General features: G+C 43.8%; 1 protein-coding gene across 8 annotated transcripts in view; it reads right to left on the minus strand.

The window, feature by feature from the left end:
- Positions 1–9,072: 9,072 nt before the first annotated feature.
- ZNF475 (zinc finger protein 475) overlaps positions 9,073–17,969 on the minus strand; it is a 62,060-nt gene continuing 53,163 nt past the window's right edge. For 3 of the 8 annotated variants that reach the window (XM_058738017.1, XM_058738066.1, XM_058738075.1), the window contains 2 exons: positions 14,227–14,407; positions 10,909–11,078 (listed from right to left, as the gene is read on the minus strand). In XM_058738017.1, the coding sequence (XP_058594000.1) occupies positions 10,927–11,078; positions 14,227–14,407 (333 nt within the window). In that variant the 3' untranslated portion in view covers positions 10,909–10,926. Of the gene's footprint in view, positions 9,259–9,616; positions 9,703–10,908; positions 11,079–14,226; positions 14,408–17,969 lie in introns of those variants that run through there. The other 5 variants (XM_058738056.1, XM_058738047.1, XM_058738086.1 and 2 more) reach the window with 3 other exon arrangements.

The raw sequence follows: 17,969 nt of genomic DNA on the forward strand, positions 1-17,969 counted from the left end.
GCCATGAGTCCCTTCTATGTGTGGATTACATGCTCATAGGCTGCCCATGCACTCTAGCCCCAAACCCTTTCTTTATTGCCCCATATGGTCTGTTATCAGCTAAATGTAACTTCAATTTCTTTTGTAAATGTTGAGAAAAAATTCTTCGTACTCTAACTTATCCTTAGCTATCCCCCGAGGATGCTGCCAGATTCCCATACCCCACATACCATGGTGCCTGAGGATGGGGTGTGTGTCTTCTTTATTTGCCAGTGCTTTCCCTGTCTAGAATTTTCTCTTCCTTTTTTCAAAAATCTGTTTTTGGTTTTTTTTTTTTTTCCACCAAACTCACACCATCCATCCACATAGCCTGCTATCTCTTCTTGTTGTGGTCCTCTGTGTACCTTCCCATTGTCCATCCAGCACATGACATTAATAGGTGCCCAAGAAGTAGGTACTGAGAAAGTCAACAAATGACTTGTGCAATCATTTTGGGAGGGGGGGGGGAACCTAGGTAGACTATATATTCGAATTTCCAGCTGCATAATAAAAGCAGGCACAGTTGAAGCAAAGTGCCCCTCTTGCCTGAATCACTCATAGGATCTAGATTATTTGCGTTCTATATTCTCTGTATGTTTTGTCAGAAAACTGGCCAAAGCGTGGCCTGTTATGAAGCCAAGTTGATATTTATACCCTAAATATTTACGATTTCTTTTAAAAGTTGGCAAGGGGAAGAGATGAAGGAGTCATTCGATAGGAGTTCAGCAGTAAATTCATGTCCCTTTTATAGTTTTGCTGCTAGAGTAAGCAAAAACGGAGAAGCCAGGGGGCCCTGGCTGGGCCAGCGAGGGCAGCAGTCAGGATTTCTACCTTCATTGCTTCTAAATGCTGCCCTCTTGTGTCCAGAGTGCTTATTGATGGAGCTGTGTGACAGGAGCCTGCTTAGGGACACAGATGGGAATGGGAATAGATGGGGCGCCTGGGTGGCTCAGTTGGTTAAGCATGGACTCTGGATTTCAGCCCAGGCCATGATCTCACAATTCATCGGTTCGAGGCTTGCATTGGGCTGTGCTGACCGTGTGGAGCCTGCTTGGGATTCTCTCTCTCTCTTTCTCTGCCCCTCCCCCACTCATTCTCTCCCTCTCTCTCTCTCTCTGTCTCTCAAAATAAATAAATAAATAAACATTAAAAAAATAAGAAATGGGACTAGAGGCAGTGATAAAGCAAGGGAATGACAAGCAACACAAGACAAATGTGGGAACAAAATGGGAAAAGTACATCTATAACCCCCATAACTTTGATGTTCATTCACCCCCGTGTCTCCTCCTGCATCTTGTCCATTGTCCTCCCGGAGAAAAACAGGCAAGAAAAATAGGCATACAACCCATCCGACTTGCTTTAGCACCTACTGCAAGCTGAGGGCTTGGAAGAACAAAGCCACCATTGCTGTGGTCCCTCTCTACCCTCGCACTGAATCCTGCTTCACCCATTCTTTTGACTTGCTGTGCGAATCATTGTCCCCGAAAACTCCACACACAACAGACCTGCTCTCGAACCCCTAGGGAGCCTTCCATGATGGCAGTAGGCATTTTCCTTCTATCCCTCATTGCTAAAAAGTGTATGGAGTTCCCTCCACCACCTTCTGACTCTGGGTTCGTCATCTCTCTAGAAAATTCCACATTGGTGATAGAAGTTGGGAAGGAACCATCTGAAAAAAATTTTTTTTAAAAAAATTTTTAACGTTTATTCATTTTTGAGAAAGACAGCGAGACTGAGCAGGGGAGGGCAGAGAGAGAGAGAGACACAGAATCTGAAGTAGGCTCCAGGCTGTGAGCTGTCAGCACAGAGACCGACGCGGGGCTCAAACTCATGAACCATGAGTTCATGATCTGAGCTGAAGTCAGACGCTTAACAGACTGAACCACCCAGCCACCCCAGGAAAGGAAGAGTGTTTACAAGAAGAAGAGAGAGAGCAACTTTAGCCAGAGCAAGTAAATAAAATGTGAACTTTGAGAATGTCTTTTCTAGTTATTCCACAGTCTAAAGGCTCTGCGTTGGTCATGGTCAATGTCACTTACCAACATATAGGCTGTAGAGCTCCCCAACATGCCTCGCTTTACAGGCATATCTAGGAAATTCTGGTTCTGGTACCGGACACCAGTGATAATCAGCGAGGCTGCTTCCAGCCAGAGGTGACCACCACCGGGCAGACAGCCTGGAGGGACAAAAGGATTAGTGTGCTAGTATGCCAATAATGGGCACACTGGTTAGGAAGCTGGGTGGTCTAGAAAATGCACCAGATGCAGGCCAAGTAGCATGCCTTATCAAGTTATGAGGAAATCCTGGGGACAAACCCCAGGGAGTAACAAGGAAAAAGAAGCCAATTTGAAGGCAAACAAAACACAACCAATTCTGCAATTCTTGGAGCAGACCACGATTTCTGTGGGTTTCTTTCCTGGAGTGTCCTTCAGGGGTCCCTGTTGCCTCTACCTGTTCATCCTTTCAGAGCCCGCTCCAACCTCTCTTTGCCATGAGGTCTTCCCAATCATGTCAGCTCTCCTGTCTGGTCTGGCTGCGGGAGTAAGAGCCTGCACACCACCATTTGGCACAATTACACGCCAGACGTTGTTCACTGATGTTTCTTGGGAACATGTTTAATCACCTACCCATGTTCTGTGGCCTTTCAGGGCTTCACACCCCTTTGCTAGCCAAGATGACCAAGATCTCAGTCCTCATTAGATGATGTCAGGAATCCCAGTCTCCGCGACAGATGGTTCTGGGGATTACTGGGGAGTACACACCTGCTTTGGCTGTTGCTTGCCGTTGGTGGCTCTTAGTTAGTGGTTTGCATGCTTTGTGCAGGGCCAAGCCCTTCCTTGCTCTGTTTGTCCCCATGTAGACATTGGTTCCCCTCTTATTTTACAGCTCCATCCGCACACCGCAGCACAGCCAACAAGAAGGCAGAGGTACAGAATAAGAGTTGGAATGCGTGCAGTGAACCTTTAGAACTTGGTAACACTGATCACGGTTCTTGCATCCACCAGCCTTATCCCAATGTGGGGAGTCCCCTACCCGTTGTCTCCCACCTCAATCTTTTTTGGGGACACATTGCTATGGTTTCAGTCCCTCCTCATATAGGTGGGGGTGTCCCTGGACCCAGTTCTGAGACCAAAACTTCAGTTTCATTTTTGTCAAGCTCTAACCCAAGAGCATGAAGTACAATACAAAAATAATTGCCCAAAGTTGGAGCTCTGGCCACTACAAAGGTAGCCATTCATATTCCTTTTCAGAATGGTTTCTCTCTTCTTTGTGGCAACTACCCTTATAAGACTAAGGCTGGGACTAAGCTTTGGGTATTAAAAATGCCCCTTTGGGTGCCTCGGTGGCTCAGTTGATAGAGCATCTAACTATTGATTTCAACTCTTGATTTCAGCTCAGGTCATGATCCCAGGGTCATGGGATCGAGCCTCACATCCATGCTGAGCATGGAGCCTGCTTAAGATTCTCTCTCTTCCCCTCTCTATCACTCTGTCCATCTCCCCTGCTTGAGTGCTGTCTCTCTCTCTCTTAAAAATAAAAAATAAAATAAAATAAAAGCTCTTTAAAGTGTTTCCTCAAACAATAAACAAGAAGGCTCTTTCCTTCCAATATTAAATGATGCTGCCACTATATGATATGTGAATGTGGCTCAAATTATTTTTTTTAAGTTTTGCCTTGTTTGGTCCTCATTTGCCAGACTTATCTGCCTCAATGGCAAGAACAATGCCTTGGTTTCCTGGGTTTGTGCCCATATATCAATTTCCACAAAAAGAAAAGTGGTCCCTAATAACAAGCCAGAAGTAAATTCATGTTAGAGCAGCATGGCCGTGGCTCGTTCCCCTAAATCTCTGCTATCATTTCTTCCGGCAGGCCACAGGGAGAACAATGTCCAACCTCCCTCACACTTGGGTACAGATTTGGCCAAAGGATATAAGTGGAGGGATGAGTGCTTCTTCTGGGTATGATCATGCAAAACTGGCAAATAGCCAACTCCACACCATTTTCTCCTTGGGGCTGGGCTGAAGGGAGTGGCTATCCCAGGGCAACATGGTGAAAACTAGAGAGACTTCATCATCCTGGGGCCCTGAGTGATTTCATGAAGAAGAGACACTTCACTAAATCATACACTTGACCAGTGCTCCATTTAAAGCAGGAAAGAAATTTCTGTGTTATTTCAGCCACCATGTTTTCGGTCTATTACACCAGTTAGTCTACCCTTAACAGGAGCTAGAAATGGATGTCTGTCAGAGATGTCTTTACTCAGATGTGGAGTTGGCAGAGGTCTGTGAGGTGTGATGAGGGACACTTATGGTCAAGGAGAGACCCTCCCACCCCTGCCACATGCTTTCTTCACTTCCATCTATCTCGACATTCTGTTTGAAATCCCACCACACATATTTTATTACTTTGGATAAAGGCCTAATATTTCCAGGAAGCTTCTTGTAGAATAATTACAGCACCTGATGTTAATTACACTAGAATTAAAAAAAAAACACAAAAAACCCCAACTATATCACCTGGAAGAAATAGCACATAAAACCATTCTCTTTCAGGATCCCCTTAGCATAGATGACTTTCTCAAATTTATTTCTGCTGAGATACCTAGTGAAAAGTTGAGAAAGGGATACAGGCAGTAAAAATGTCAAAGAGAAGATTTCTTTTAATGTTTATTTTTGAGAGAGAGAGAGACAGAGACAGGAAGAGAGAATGGGGAACAGAGAATCCAAACAGCACAGAGCCCAATGGGGGCTCAAACCTACAAACCATGAATGAGATCATGGCCTGAGTCAAAGTCAAACACTTAACCCACTGAGCCATTCAGGTGCCCCTCGAAGGGCAGATTTTTGAAGGAGAGGTAGAGGGATATCTAGAGCATGGAGAACTTGAGTTTTTGATCCAACAGAAACAGAATCCTGGGCAGCAGTGGGTGAGATGTGTGACCATAAGATCCTTGAGAATCCTTGACTGAGAATCAGAAGGTTCAAAGAAAGGAGATGAAGTCATTAAAGGCAAATTTCTTGCTTGACAAATTGGCTGAATACCAGTCCTCAGATCATTTTCCCACCCTTTCCCTACATTTGAAGTGAGTTATTTTGATGGCCTAGCCTACTTTTTAGATCTGCAGATGGCCCCTCATGAGAGGTGGTGGAAAGTCATAACGGAGCTTTGGGATTTGTTCAAACCTTACCTGCACTTTCTGGGTTTGGATGTTTTGACTGTTTTTCAGTCAGTACCTTCCTTAGAGATTCCTATAGCAGTAACTGCCATTTCAGAATATGTGGTGATTTTCTCTCTATGGCCCACAGAAAGGACAGATAGGTGGGCAGGGCAGGACCATTGGGGTTATTGGCACGAAAGGTTGATGACCAAATAATTCAACCCCATCTGTCCATTTACTATTATTTTTTACATAATTTTAAAACATTATTTATTTTTGAGAGAGGGAGAGAGAATGTAAGCAGGGGAGGAGCAGAGAGGGTGGGGGGCAGAGGATCCAAAGCAAGCTCCATGCTGACAGCACAGAGCCCAGTGTGGGGCTCAAATTCATGAAACCTGAGATCCTGACCTGAGCCGAAATCAAGAGTTAAATGCTTAACTGACTGAGCTTCCCAAGCGCCCCTACTATTATTTTTAAAACAAGTATGTCTGTTTGACAATCCGTTTTGTGGTTAAAAATACAACAGAACATTAAAAGTCACAATGATCAAACAGAACTTTGAAAATTTGAGTCCGGAATGTGAGGTGTTACAAAATCACTGTGGATTCAGGGGTGGCAAATCTTGGAGCTAGTCCCCTGGGGCAATCTACCCCGACTGAAATGTCGGTTGTGCTGTCCTAACGCGAGCCACGGAGGTGGCAGCTGGCATCCCGCGCGGATGTGAGAACTTTAGCTCCGATTGATGGGGAGTTTTACTGGTCCTCCCTGTGCCACATAGATGCTCCTTCTATTAGTTCTCTGTTGCTGCCCCCAAAATGACTGTACACTTGCTGGCTTACACGGTACACATTTATTTTCTTACAGCTCCGCAGGTCAGGAGTTCGACCTTGGATTCACCAGATAAAAACAAATTGTTGGCAGGGTAGCATTTCTTTCTGGAGGCTCCGGGGAAGAAGGTGCTTCCTTGCTCATTTGTGTTGTTGACAGACCCCAGCAAGTGGTCGTTATGGGACTGAGGTTCCCGTTTCCTGGCTGGCTGTCAGCTGGGGCCACACTTAGCTCCTGTAGGCTTCTCTCCGGTCCTTGCACACAGCTGCCAGCATCTCAGAGCCAGCAATGGGGTGACAAATCTTTCTCATGCTGCCATGTCTCTGACCCACCTCTTTCCCTTCTTTTTTTTTTTAATTTTTAAGAATGTTTTATTTATTTTTGAGAGAGACAGAGTGCAAGTGGGGGGGGGGAGGGGCAGAGAGAGAGGGAGAGACAGAATCCCAAGCAGGCTCTGGGGTCTGAGATGTGAGCACAGAGCCTGATGTGGGGCTCGAACCCATGAACCGTGAGATCATGACCTGAGCCAAAGCCAGATGCTTCACCGACTGAGCCACCCAGGCGCCCCTTTCTTGTTCCACTTTATTTATTTATTTATTTTTTTTTTTTAATTTATTTTTTTTAATTTATTTTTTTTTCAACATTTATTTATTTTTGGGACAGAGAGAGACAGAGCATGAACGGGGGAGGGGCAGAGAGAGAAGGAGACACAGAATCGGAAGCAGGCTCCAGGCTCTGAGCCATCAGCCCAGAGCCTGACGCGGGGCTCGAACTCACGGACCGCGAGATCGTGACCTGGCCGAAGTCGGATGCCCAACCGACTGCGACACCCAGGCGCCCCTCTTGTTCCACTTTTAAAGAGTCGTGCAATTAGATTGGGCCCATCCAGATAATGTGAAATCATCTCCCCACTCCAAGGTCTTAATCACATCTGCAAGGTCTCTCTTACCACGTAAGGTAACAGATTCAGAAGTTTTGGGGCTGGGCATCAACATTTTTTGGGGGGGCTGTTATTTTGTATAACATACTCTCAACTTAGAATTATCTGAAAACCCTTGACCTATAGGTGACCAATGTGCATCAGTGATAGGACCTGGCCCCAGGATGTCTAGGTCAGATTTCACTTTTTTTCAAATCACATTTGAAGTTAGATTATACCCACTGCTGGCTTCATCTCATGTTTCCATAAGCAGAATTGAAAGGCATTTTCAGGTGGACCCTCATATCCCAGGCTCTCAACAACTCTCTCTGCCTGTTCATCTTCCTCGTTTACCTCACGGACTAGTAGCTGATATTTAAACTGCTCAAGTTCAACCCCAGGATCTCAAGAAGAAAGTTTTACATGGGTGTTGAGAACGTGGGACTTCATCATACTTTTTTATGAGTTGTATTTGTTTAAGTCTTTTGATGACAAAATTCAAGCAGAAGAAATCACAGCGGTGCCCCGTCCTATGTGAAATGTTTATCCTGGTGTATGTTCTCTCTACACCCCCCAGTCTGGCCCTCTCTGGAAGGGTCACTGCTTCTCCGAGGAGTCTGTTTCTTCCAAGTGCCGGAACATGTCATTTCTCGTCTCCGACCACAGTGCTCATAGAGAGTGGGGAGCATCAGCAGAACAGACACGGGATTTCACGTGGGCCGGATGCTGGGTCACAGGGAAAGTCACAAATGATAAAGGAAGGGGGACCGTCCCCACAGGGGAGAAAAGATCCTTCAGGAGTGGGGGAATGGAAGGAGCTGAACTTGAACCTCCACCCTTGACCGGATGTGGGCTTAAAGTCACGAGGACTGGTTTAGGCGGGGGTATTGAGACGAAATGCTACTAATGTCAAAAGTGGACAAGGACAGAAAAACCGAGGGCTGTTTTCTGGTGTTCAGGAAGTAGAAGATATTGGATATCTGCCCTCTATCGCCTCCCTGCTCCACAAATGATTCTGCTTGTCAATAGCAGCTTCTTTTTCCATGAAGAGACCTGGGTCAGTATTCCTCAGGCTGAAGCAGTGTCATCTGGGAGCCATCCCTGAGACCCCAGTTGGAAATACTTGCCTGTCAGAAACCATTATGATGGGGCTGCCTGAAGAGTCTCTGCAAAGGAGTTCTTCACAGATTTCCATGCTTACTCACAGGAGGAGATTCTTCTTCTCCACACCCCTACTAGGACATGCTTGTTCAGTCCCCATGGTCCCCTGCTGATAGGACATACCCTGCAACTGTGATGTGAATTGAATGTGCAAATGAGCATCAAGACATCCTGGCAGTCTTCCAGCTAAAGGGAAATTTCATGAAAGTCTGCAGCAGTTAACAGAGCAGTGGGGGAAGTGTATTGTTGCCGATGCCTGTAACACTATCGGACCCCACACCAGGACCTGCCTGTGGGCGTAAGCGTAAGTGTAAGCGTAAGAGCTCCGAGTAACTTCATCTGGTATCTGCTCCTCATCCTCTAGGAGAGTATCTGTGGGGACTACGGCAAGGTTCAAATTCACAACTCACGGAAGGGCTACCTACCGATTTCTTTGGACAGTAGGAATATCTGCACAGAGATGAATTCATTGGGAGGAGGGCAGGCGGCAGAACAGGTGAGCTCTTTCCTACCAATGGGGAGATCTTGACTGCCTGCCTTGCTAACAGACAGGAACTCTTGGACTGATGTCATCTCCTGACCTTGCTGTGGATTTAATTCCACGGACCACTTGAGGGCCAGCTGCGGCAGAGCCGGAGGCAGAAATGTTTCCCACTTCAAGAACTCACAGACCTGGGGCGCCTGGGTGGCTCAGTCGATTAAGCATCTGACTTTGGCTCAGGTCATGCTCTCATGGCTCTTGGGTTTGAGCCCCGCATCGGGCTTGCTGCTGTCAGTGCAGAGCCTGCTTTGGATCTTCTGTCCCTTTCTCTCTCTGCCCCTCTCCTTCTCACTCGAACATAAATAAACATTAAAAAAACAAAAAACAAAAAACTCACAGACCCGATAATTCCTTCAGAGTCATTTATTTTGATTTTTTTTTTTTTTTTGGTCATGTTTTGAAAGAAATGTGTATAAGGATGTCTTTTTTAGGCAACTGCTTTCAAAGTTGAGACCAGCACTTCTGCTTTATTTCCCCCATTTGACTGCTTCCACCATTAGCAGAAGGCACAGTGGCCACTGCAAGACAGCGAGGGCAGTTCTGACTTGTGTTTTCACCTCCACAGTTGACCAAAAATTCCAGCAGGCAAACTACAAGCATGCTGAGATTCCCAGTTGCCTTAGGTGCTAAACACTGGATTAAAAAAAAAAAAAAAATCACACCTGGCAGATTGTTGGTTAGTACAGTTCATTGTGTTCGTGAAGACATCCATCACACAAATAGCACTGGCAAAGAGTATGAGTTTGGAATTCCAACGGTCGCGAGTTTGCTTCACTCGACTCCAGCCCAGTGTGACCTCTAGTTAGCTATTGACCTATTTAAATACCAGTTTCCTCGGATGTAAAATATAGATAATGTCTCCTTGTAGGGTTGATGTGAGATTTATAAACACTGAAGTATGGGAAGCACGAGGCACAGAGTCTGACTCACACTACACTAACTTCATTACTAGATGTCATTTTTGCCAGCAAAATAAAAGAACTAAACCATCAACGGGTCATTAAATGCTGTCTTTCTCAAGATGGTAATCTTCTCTGAGGTTATCTAAAGACTATTTAAAAAGTTAACCTCTTCTTCCTTTAGAACAGGCAGGAAAAAAAAAAAAAGAACAATTAGGGCAATTATCTTAACCTAACCGCTTATAATATGGAGATGTGTGACTAAAACATTAGGTCAAATAAATTTGCTTGTAGAATGTGGAGCTAACGTGCTGGGTTAAGTCATGAATGCAAGGTTTGCAGGAACCCAGGGGATCCAGAATGGCTCTGAACTTCAGCCATAAAAGGAACAAAGATCTCAAGCAAAACTGCCCAGAGGGGGAGCAGAATTTCCTGGGCAGAGCACCTCCCTGACCCTGGCCTCCTCCCAGGAGAGCCTTACCCCTATGAATACACATTCAAGGCCTAAAATACAGGGCAGTTTCACAACCCATTGCAGGGGTAGTGGGTGGGGTGGTGCAGAACTTCCTGGCAAGATTGTAGACCTCAACAATAAAACACCTATAAGCCCCTGTGAGGGCAGAGAGAACTCTCTGGACTTCGCCTATAGAAGGAAGGAGCTAACCTCCACCCATTTGATGAATGGCGCTGTAGCAATCTTGTGACATATGAAGCTGGAACCGGTTCTGAAATTTCTCTGTAGCATTTCCTGCTCTTAGCAAGGGAGTATAGTTAGACATCGTTCTAGTACTTGAACTCCTTAGCTCTTTTTTGAACGTCTTTGTCATGCAATGATTTTACAGAGAAAAGATTCCCAATCACTAGCTCAATTAAAAACTTTTCCCCGGATCGGAGGAAACAGGGAATGGTACATTATTTCAGAAAGCACAGGGATGGGAAGGCATCCAGTTTTTCTTGAGACTTAAGGAGTTGCCTGAAATGACCACCTGAAACCTCTGTTCCCAGAATAATAAGAGACCTAACTGTGAAGTTCAAAATCTTGCTGGGTGGGTGCGGGGAGAGAATGGTGGAAAAACACCAACAGTTGGCTCTGAAATTTTCTCAAGACAAAAAAGCCAGCCCCAATGAGGGGCGGCCCACTGTAATTCTGCTTGACAGAGTGTGACACAGCCCCCCGTGTGTCTGTGCACATGCACGCAGCTGCTTGCTGAAAGCAGAGCGCTTGCCCACCACATCACGGTCACGTTCGTGCCACCCAAGCACCCAGCTGCCTTCCCCTAGACAGCCTCGTGACAATTTGTTTTTCTTGTTTCTTCTCCTCGCCTCCTTTTTCTCCTTCCCTCATACCCCCATCTCTCTCGAAAGGATCTAAGTCCTGTAACACTTGCTGGGAGAAAGGGCTTTACTTGGCGACTTTTGGCTTACAGGATCGTTGGTGAACAATCAGTCTGTCTGGCAGGAAGGTACGCCCGCAAATATTACAGGGAACCAACTGGCTCAGGGCGCTTGTCCAAGCAGCTTCATTTAAGGCATCGAGATCATAGAAACCTTTGGCTGGAAAGTTAAAGAAAAAGAAGAAGAAAAAAGAAAAAAGGACCAAAAAGGAAAGAAAAGAAGAAAATGGTAAAAATGGATCCTTTTTTATTCTGGAGCACCATACTCTACTTTTTATGGAAAATATTTTCAGGAAATACCTGTTGACTGAGGCTTTTAAACAAATCATACTTTTTGTTCCAAACCCTCTTTCAGGGGTTGAATAAAAAGTGCGCTATGAACCAGAGACTTTTCGCTCCTTGGATTTTAAAAAGGGGAAGGAGTTGTTTTATGTATTATGATATGCATTCTTCACTAATTATTAACATCTTTGCTTACACATGATTATCTTGCAAATATAACTTTTGGCCTTCTTTCAATTGACTCTAAATAGAAGCTTACAAAGGGAAAAGAACATGTATTTGTACTTTCCTCTTCTGTAATCCTTCAGTGGAATGTTTTTAAAGGCCAACACTGACAGTTAGGGTGAATTTAGGATGAATGATATCCTAAAAATGTATCGTCTCTTCACGGTCATAAATGTGGAGATTCTTTAAATAATTAAACCAAAGAATGCAAACAGAATAGTTAACCTGATGAAAAGAAGTGTCCTTAAGAGAACAATCAAGACGTCTGAGAGATGTATAATCTTCATTGGCAGAGCATAGGAAAAAAGGCATATGGCTTTATTTTAGAGAAACAGTGTGGGAGTTAGCTTTGATAAACCTTATTTAAATAGAATGACTTTAGTACATTAAATTGACTGTGTCTTAGAATTACTCCAAATAGCAACCCCCCCAAATGTAGCCAGGCACTCAAACATAAATTACATACTTAACAAAAAATCATTTTAACAGAATATATTTCTTCACTAAAGCCCAGGCAATTTTCCTATGACTTCTTCCTAATGGTTCACACAACCATAGTAAACTTCAGATTCTCTCCTGCTACTTTTAATGTTCCTTATTTTACTCCATGAAAAATTGAACCCCAGCACAGCCTAGTATTTATCCTTTAGACAAACCAAGTACCACTTTCTACGCAGGATATGAATTTTGAGAGCTTTGAAGACTGTTGAAAAATAAAATGGCACTGACTTTCTCCTTACTCATGACTTTTCCTATGGATTCAAAAATTCCAGAGTATTCATGGAGTCTCACTGGAGATGACTCATCATGTTGCTAAAAGTTTTTGAGTATGACTTTGACTTTGGATCTGGAGGAAGGGTTATTTGGACTTCATGACCACAGTAAGTCTGTGGGATGGAAACAAGAATGGGGATTCTCTCTCTGCCTCCTGAGGCAGGATGCCTTCAGAAATAGAAACAGCATGGGACCAAGAGGAAAGTTGCAGAGAAGGGCAGTTACGGGGCCTACCTTTTCCATCTGTGGGCAGTAACTGATTAATGAATCCCTGAGGGCCTTCAAGCCAGTCATTACTCTCTGATCTTCTAGACTTGTGATAATTATGCTCAAGCAGAAAAACGGATACGGTCAGAAGTGAAGAAAACAGATTTTTTGAAAACACAGAGAACTGCTGGGAAGAGAGTTCCAATGAGATAAACAACATCCTTGTGGGCAAATGCTCTAATTTCAATGGATGGATGTGTTCATCTTGAGCTCTTTTCCCACCTGTGTGAAGAGTCCTCCCCTTGGTAAGGGCTGTGAATAAACGGGTTCTTGTAGCCTCTAGAACTTTATCATGACAACTTAGATTCCACTCTGTGGGTTCTTGGGTTACATTTCTTTTTTTTTTTAAATGTTTATTTATTTTTGAGAGAGAGAGAGGGAGAGAGAGACAGAGCATGAGTGAGGGAGGGGCAGAGAGAGAGGAGACACAGAATCCAAAGCAGGCTCCAGGCTCTGAGCTCTGAGCTGTCAGCACAGAGCCCAACGCGGGGCATGAACTCACGAACTGTGAAATCATGACCTGAGCCAAAGTCAGATTCTCAACCAACTGTGCCACCCAGGCGCTCCTCTTGGGTTACATTTCTAACAAGTGGGCTTTGGACTAATCAATGGTAATGACTTCTGGGGTACCCTATGGCTACGCCAGTCTACGGTTACACATGAGGGATTGGTGGGTTGAATGATAACTTTTCTTAAAACCAAGAAAGGTTTTCCCTTGAGGGGAATGAGGGGATCCGCTGAGAAAATGACAATGGGAGAAATAAGAGGAGGAAGTCGGAGTTTGCATGGCAAACAGTCTCTGGACGACTTTGTTCTCACCCCAAATGAGTAAGCATAAGGCTCTGTGGGGAGGCCATGCATAGCAGTTTATGGAGCTTCATCTGGCTTGTGCAATGCTTTACAATGTATTAGTTGCAAAATTTGAAAGCTCTGGGCCTGGGGGTGCCTGGGTGGCTCAGTCGGTTAAGCATCCGACTTCAGCTCAGGTCATGATCTTGCAGTTTGTGAACTCAAGTCCCACGTTGGGCTCTGTGTTGACAGCTCGGAGCCTGGAACCTGCTTCAGATTCTGTGTCTCCCTCTCTTTCTCTGCCCCTCCCCTACTCACACTCTGTGTGTCTGTCTCTCCCTCAAAAATAAATAAACATTAAAAAAAAAAAAACAAAGCATACAGATTTCTAGATTTCCAGTTTCTTTTGTATTGTTGAAAACTATGCCCACACTAGGCTAAATTTCCAGCTGCCTCCTTTGGAGAGAGTCCATAATCTTCCAGCTCCCCATGGTCCTCAGCTTCCCTCGTGTCACACATGGATCAATTTACTCAGTTTTATACCCCAGCTAGTGGACCCTGCACACTTTGAGTTTGGTACCCTGCTCTGTGAACGCGAAGACACATTCCTATTTGAAAACATGTCTCCAGATGCCCTGAAAGATTTTTGAGGCTTCATGTTTTTTAAGTATCATGTTTGATAATATAGGAAAGTAACTTCTGGGAAATACAAGAAATTCCAGTGGGTCCCTCTCCTTGCATGGTTTTGCCAGAAGTAGCGTCTTTATGTCTCAGCATCTGAAGGCACCTTGGTCAGGCATTCTAGAACCATTTTTCCTATTCGGTTATAATGAAGACAGTAAATGTTGCTGATTTCTGATGTTTGAATAAGTAAGAAAAGAATACCTCTCCTCTTAAAATTTCACAGAGAAAATTCTCCCCATATGCACTCAAGTCTTTCTTTCTTTCTTTTTTTCTTTTCAAAAACTTACCAGTAATGGTCCTGACTTCTGGTTTCTTGGGTTCTGATCTCCTTAACTCTTTGGGCAACAAGTTGTTTTCGTTATGCCATTTTTTCAGACATTGTGGCTCGTGGATGGCAATGGATTTTGTTCCATATTCACGGCCACAAATGTAGCAGATGATTGTTGGTGGACGCCTAATCATTGCTGGCTACAAGTAATATAAAATATCTGTTAGATAAAGTTTAGGTGTAGAAATTATACGTTAAAATTATAGTACATTCAAATTAGCTAGACAATCACATTTTTTTTTTTTTTTTTTGGTTTTTGGTTTTCTAATTTCAACCAGTCAGGTAAATTGAACTTTTGTGGCACTTAAGAGAATAAACCATACCATCTGAGTGAGTGGGGTGTGTGTGAAGATGTGGGTTTGGGAGGATGATAGGAAATAAAGAAGAACTAACTAGAATTCTACAAACTGGCTTTTCTTATAAAATGTGTTTTCTAATCTAATAATTATTGATTAATTATCTCCTGGTTATTCTCCATGCTAGGAGACTACAGAAATAAATCATGTCTGAATCATCTTTTCGCTAAACTCAGGCTCTAGTATGCCAATATCCCTGAGAATTATTGTTTATTGGAGAGTGTCATTGGAGAGTTTAGAACAGACATTGGGTACCCTCCCACATTCCCTTACACAGGGACAACTTCCTCTGGCAAGTACCTGTGACTCTCAGCCTTTTTTGACCTGGTCTAGGCTCCACCCATAGACAGGGCAGCTAATCAATCACAAGCAGCAGGTGGTGGATAAATAGCCACTTCCTTACTGAGGCTGATTCCACGCAGTGTTCCGTGGGATTGCAGCTCAGGTGCTCATTCACACACTGTACAGACTTCCTTCTCTTCCCTGTCTTTCCTCCCACTACTTTACTGGGGCTTCCTGGGATCACCTCCCAAATAAACCACTTGAATTCAAATCCTCAAATCCTTTACTTAGCATTTGTTTCTGGGAGGACTAAATCTAAGGAAGAGTTAAGGATAAAACAGAAAAGGTGTTTCTGCTTCTGTCCAGGGGATAGAAAGTTACAAGAAACATTGCTCCTGCTTAAGCAATTAGAACCAATCAGAGAACTTACAGAACCGTTATTTTTGAGCCCATTGGAGACTCACGGTTGCAAGGTAAGTTAATGAACTAGAAGAACTGCCTCAGTCTGAGAGTGCATCAGCACAACCAACACCTCCCATGCTCCAACCTTACAAGAATATGAGACAGTAGTTGTCTGCCACAGAGAAAAGGCAGGACAGGTGAGCATGAACCCTACTAAGAAGGAGCCATGCAGGAACTGTCTACATAAACCCTCCCATCCACCAGGTCTCACATCCAGTAACAGCGGATGGCAGTCTAACATTGGAGAGAGGCAGGACTGTTGAGAGAAATCTTCATCAATTCAAGAATGCAGGGCCTGCCTGGATCGGAAGGTGGAGCTGGAGAATTAGGCCTTGCACTGGGTACCAGATAAGAAGAGTCTACTGCTGATGGAGGTGTGGGACCTAAGGAGGAAGGGGGCAGTAGGAAGGACTCCCTCTGTGTTGCATGCATGAAGGGCCACAGCCTTCTACGGGTGCAGCAGGTGAACAGGGAACAGGCTTTTGGCTCCAGGCTTTATACTAAGTACAAAACAGAGGAAGCTTATCACTGGGAGAATTTAAAGCCTATAGTACATTGAACTGAACTAAAGCAGGGATGAAACATCGGAAAGAGATTGTCATAGAATTCTTAGATTTTCCTTGAAGTAATTTTTTAAACATAGAATGTGATATACTAAAGATGCAAATTTTATTCTCTACAGTAATCACAAAGTGCAAAGACACACAAAGAGGCTGAGTGAAGAATTCAACGGGGGAGATAGGATATTTTTTAAAAATGGTAAGTTAATCACTTGCCAAAGAAAAGGAGGAAGGATGAATATAAGACCAACCAAGCAACCAACAAATAAAGAAAAAGGGCAAGAGGAACAAATAGAATTAAAACGCCAAGATGGTAGACTTAAATGCAAACATATCAATAATTGCAGCAAATATAAATGGACTAAAGAACATAATTAAAAGGCAAGGATTGACAGACTAGATAAAAAAACAGTATAGACAAAAAACAACTCTATGTTGTTTACAAGAAACACATTTTATGAATAAAGACACCAACATATGACAAGTAAAAGGATGGGGAAGAAGTCATGTAAACACTAAGCAAAAGAAAACTAGCATGGCTATATTAGTAACACAAATGAAGTGCAGAAGTTGGAAATATTTCTTCTAGTTGTGAAGATCAGGGAAAGCCTAAAGGAAGTGGCCCTTGAAGGATGGGTAGGATTTGGATCACAAGAAGGTTTTGGAGATGGAAAACAGCATGAGCAAAGCCTCAGGGATAGGAACCCGAAGGCGAGTACAGAGAATAGCAACTAATATAAAATATTTATATTAATAATAACAAATAGTTGCCTGGAATTTGGTGCAGCCTTGAGAACTAGAACCAGATAGTTCAGCTGCAGCCATGCTATGAATAACAAATACCATGCTAAGAGCTGGATTTCGTTTTGTAAATGAGTGGAAGCTGTTAAGCAGGGGAATACCCTATAATTTTACTTCAAGAAAATTAATCTGGCAATAATGTATCTCAAAGGGCAATCTCGCCAGCATACACCTTTGAGCATTCACAGCTCTGGGAGCAGGAAATCATGGATCCAAGAGAACATTAGTGGTGATGTCACTTGCAGAAAGCCGGAAACCTGGAAAGGGAGGTTGGGGGAGGAGAAAAAATGGATTCTGTTCTGGACCTGTTGCATTTGATACACTAGTAGAATTTAAATGTAAGAACAGCCAAGACAGGAAAGACAGACGTGTCATTCAGAATTAATGGGTTTCAGAGCTATGCACACAGAGATGTTTAAAACCACAAAAACTCTAGAAAAGGCGTATATAGAGAATGTATGGAGGCAAAGTCCTGAGGGAATATCTACGGCAAAGAGATTGGGCATGGGAAATCACAGCCTAAAAAGATAAAGGTTCAATTTTGCAGTTAAAGAAACAGGCCATGGAGACAAAAGACTCCATTGAGAATTCTGCAAACACTTCCGGTTTCCAGAAAGGTGGCTTCATCAGCTCTGTCCAATGCCACTGTTAGTAACAGGGGCTTGAGAAAGGTCACTAGATTTGCTGGCCGGCAGATTTTATACCAGTGACTTCTAAGAGTTTAGCTTCAATAGAGGGACAAGAATAAAAACTAAACTATTACAAGCTAAAGATTAGGTCAAGGAAACAGAAATGTACGTTCGAAAAGTCTGCAGAAAGGAAATTTGAGAGACGAGTAGAGTTGAAGAAGTGCTTTGTTGTTGTTCTAGGGGTAGGAATGCCTCAGACAGAGAGAGCTGGTTAGGATGAAGAGAAGAGGGACAGTATGAGAACAAGGTTCTCAGACAAAGCAGGAGAAGATAGGATCTGGGATGTGATGGAGATGTTAGCCTCTGAGGACAGGGAAAAAAGATGAAATAGAGATGGGTTGTTAAGAAGTAAGGCACAAGGGGCACCTGGGTGGCTCCATGGGTTAAGCATCAGACTCTTGATTTCAGCTCAGGTCATGATCTCACGGTTCCCAGGTTTGAACCCTGTGTCGGGCTCTGTGCTGATGGCTTGGAGCCTGCCTGGGATTCTCTCTCTTTCTCTCTCCCTTTCTCTGCCCCTCCCTTTTTTTCTCTTTCTCTCAAAATAAATAA

The sequence above is a fragment of the Neofelis nebulosa genome, chromosome 1, assembly GCF_028018385.1.
Source record: "Neofelis nebulosa isolate mNeoNeb1 chromosome 1, mNeoNeb1.pri, whole genome shotgun sequence".
Lineage (NCBI taxonomy): Eukaryota > Metazoa > Chordata > Mammalia > Carnivora > Felidae > Neofelis > Neofelis nebulosa.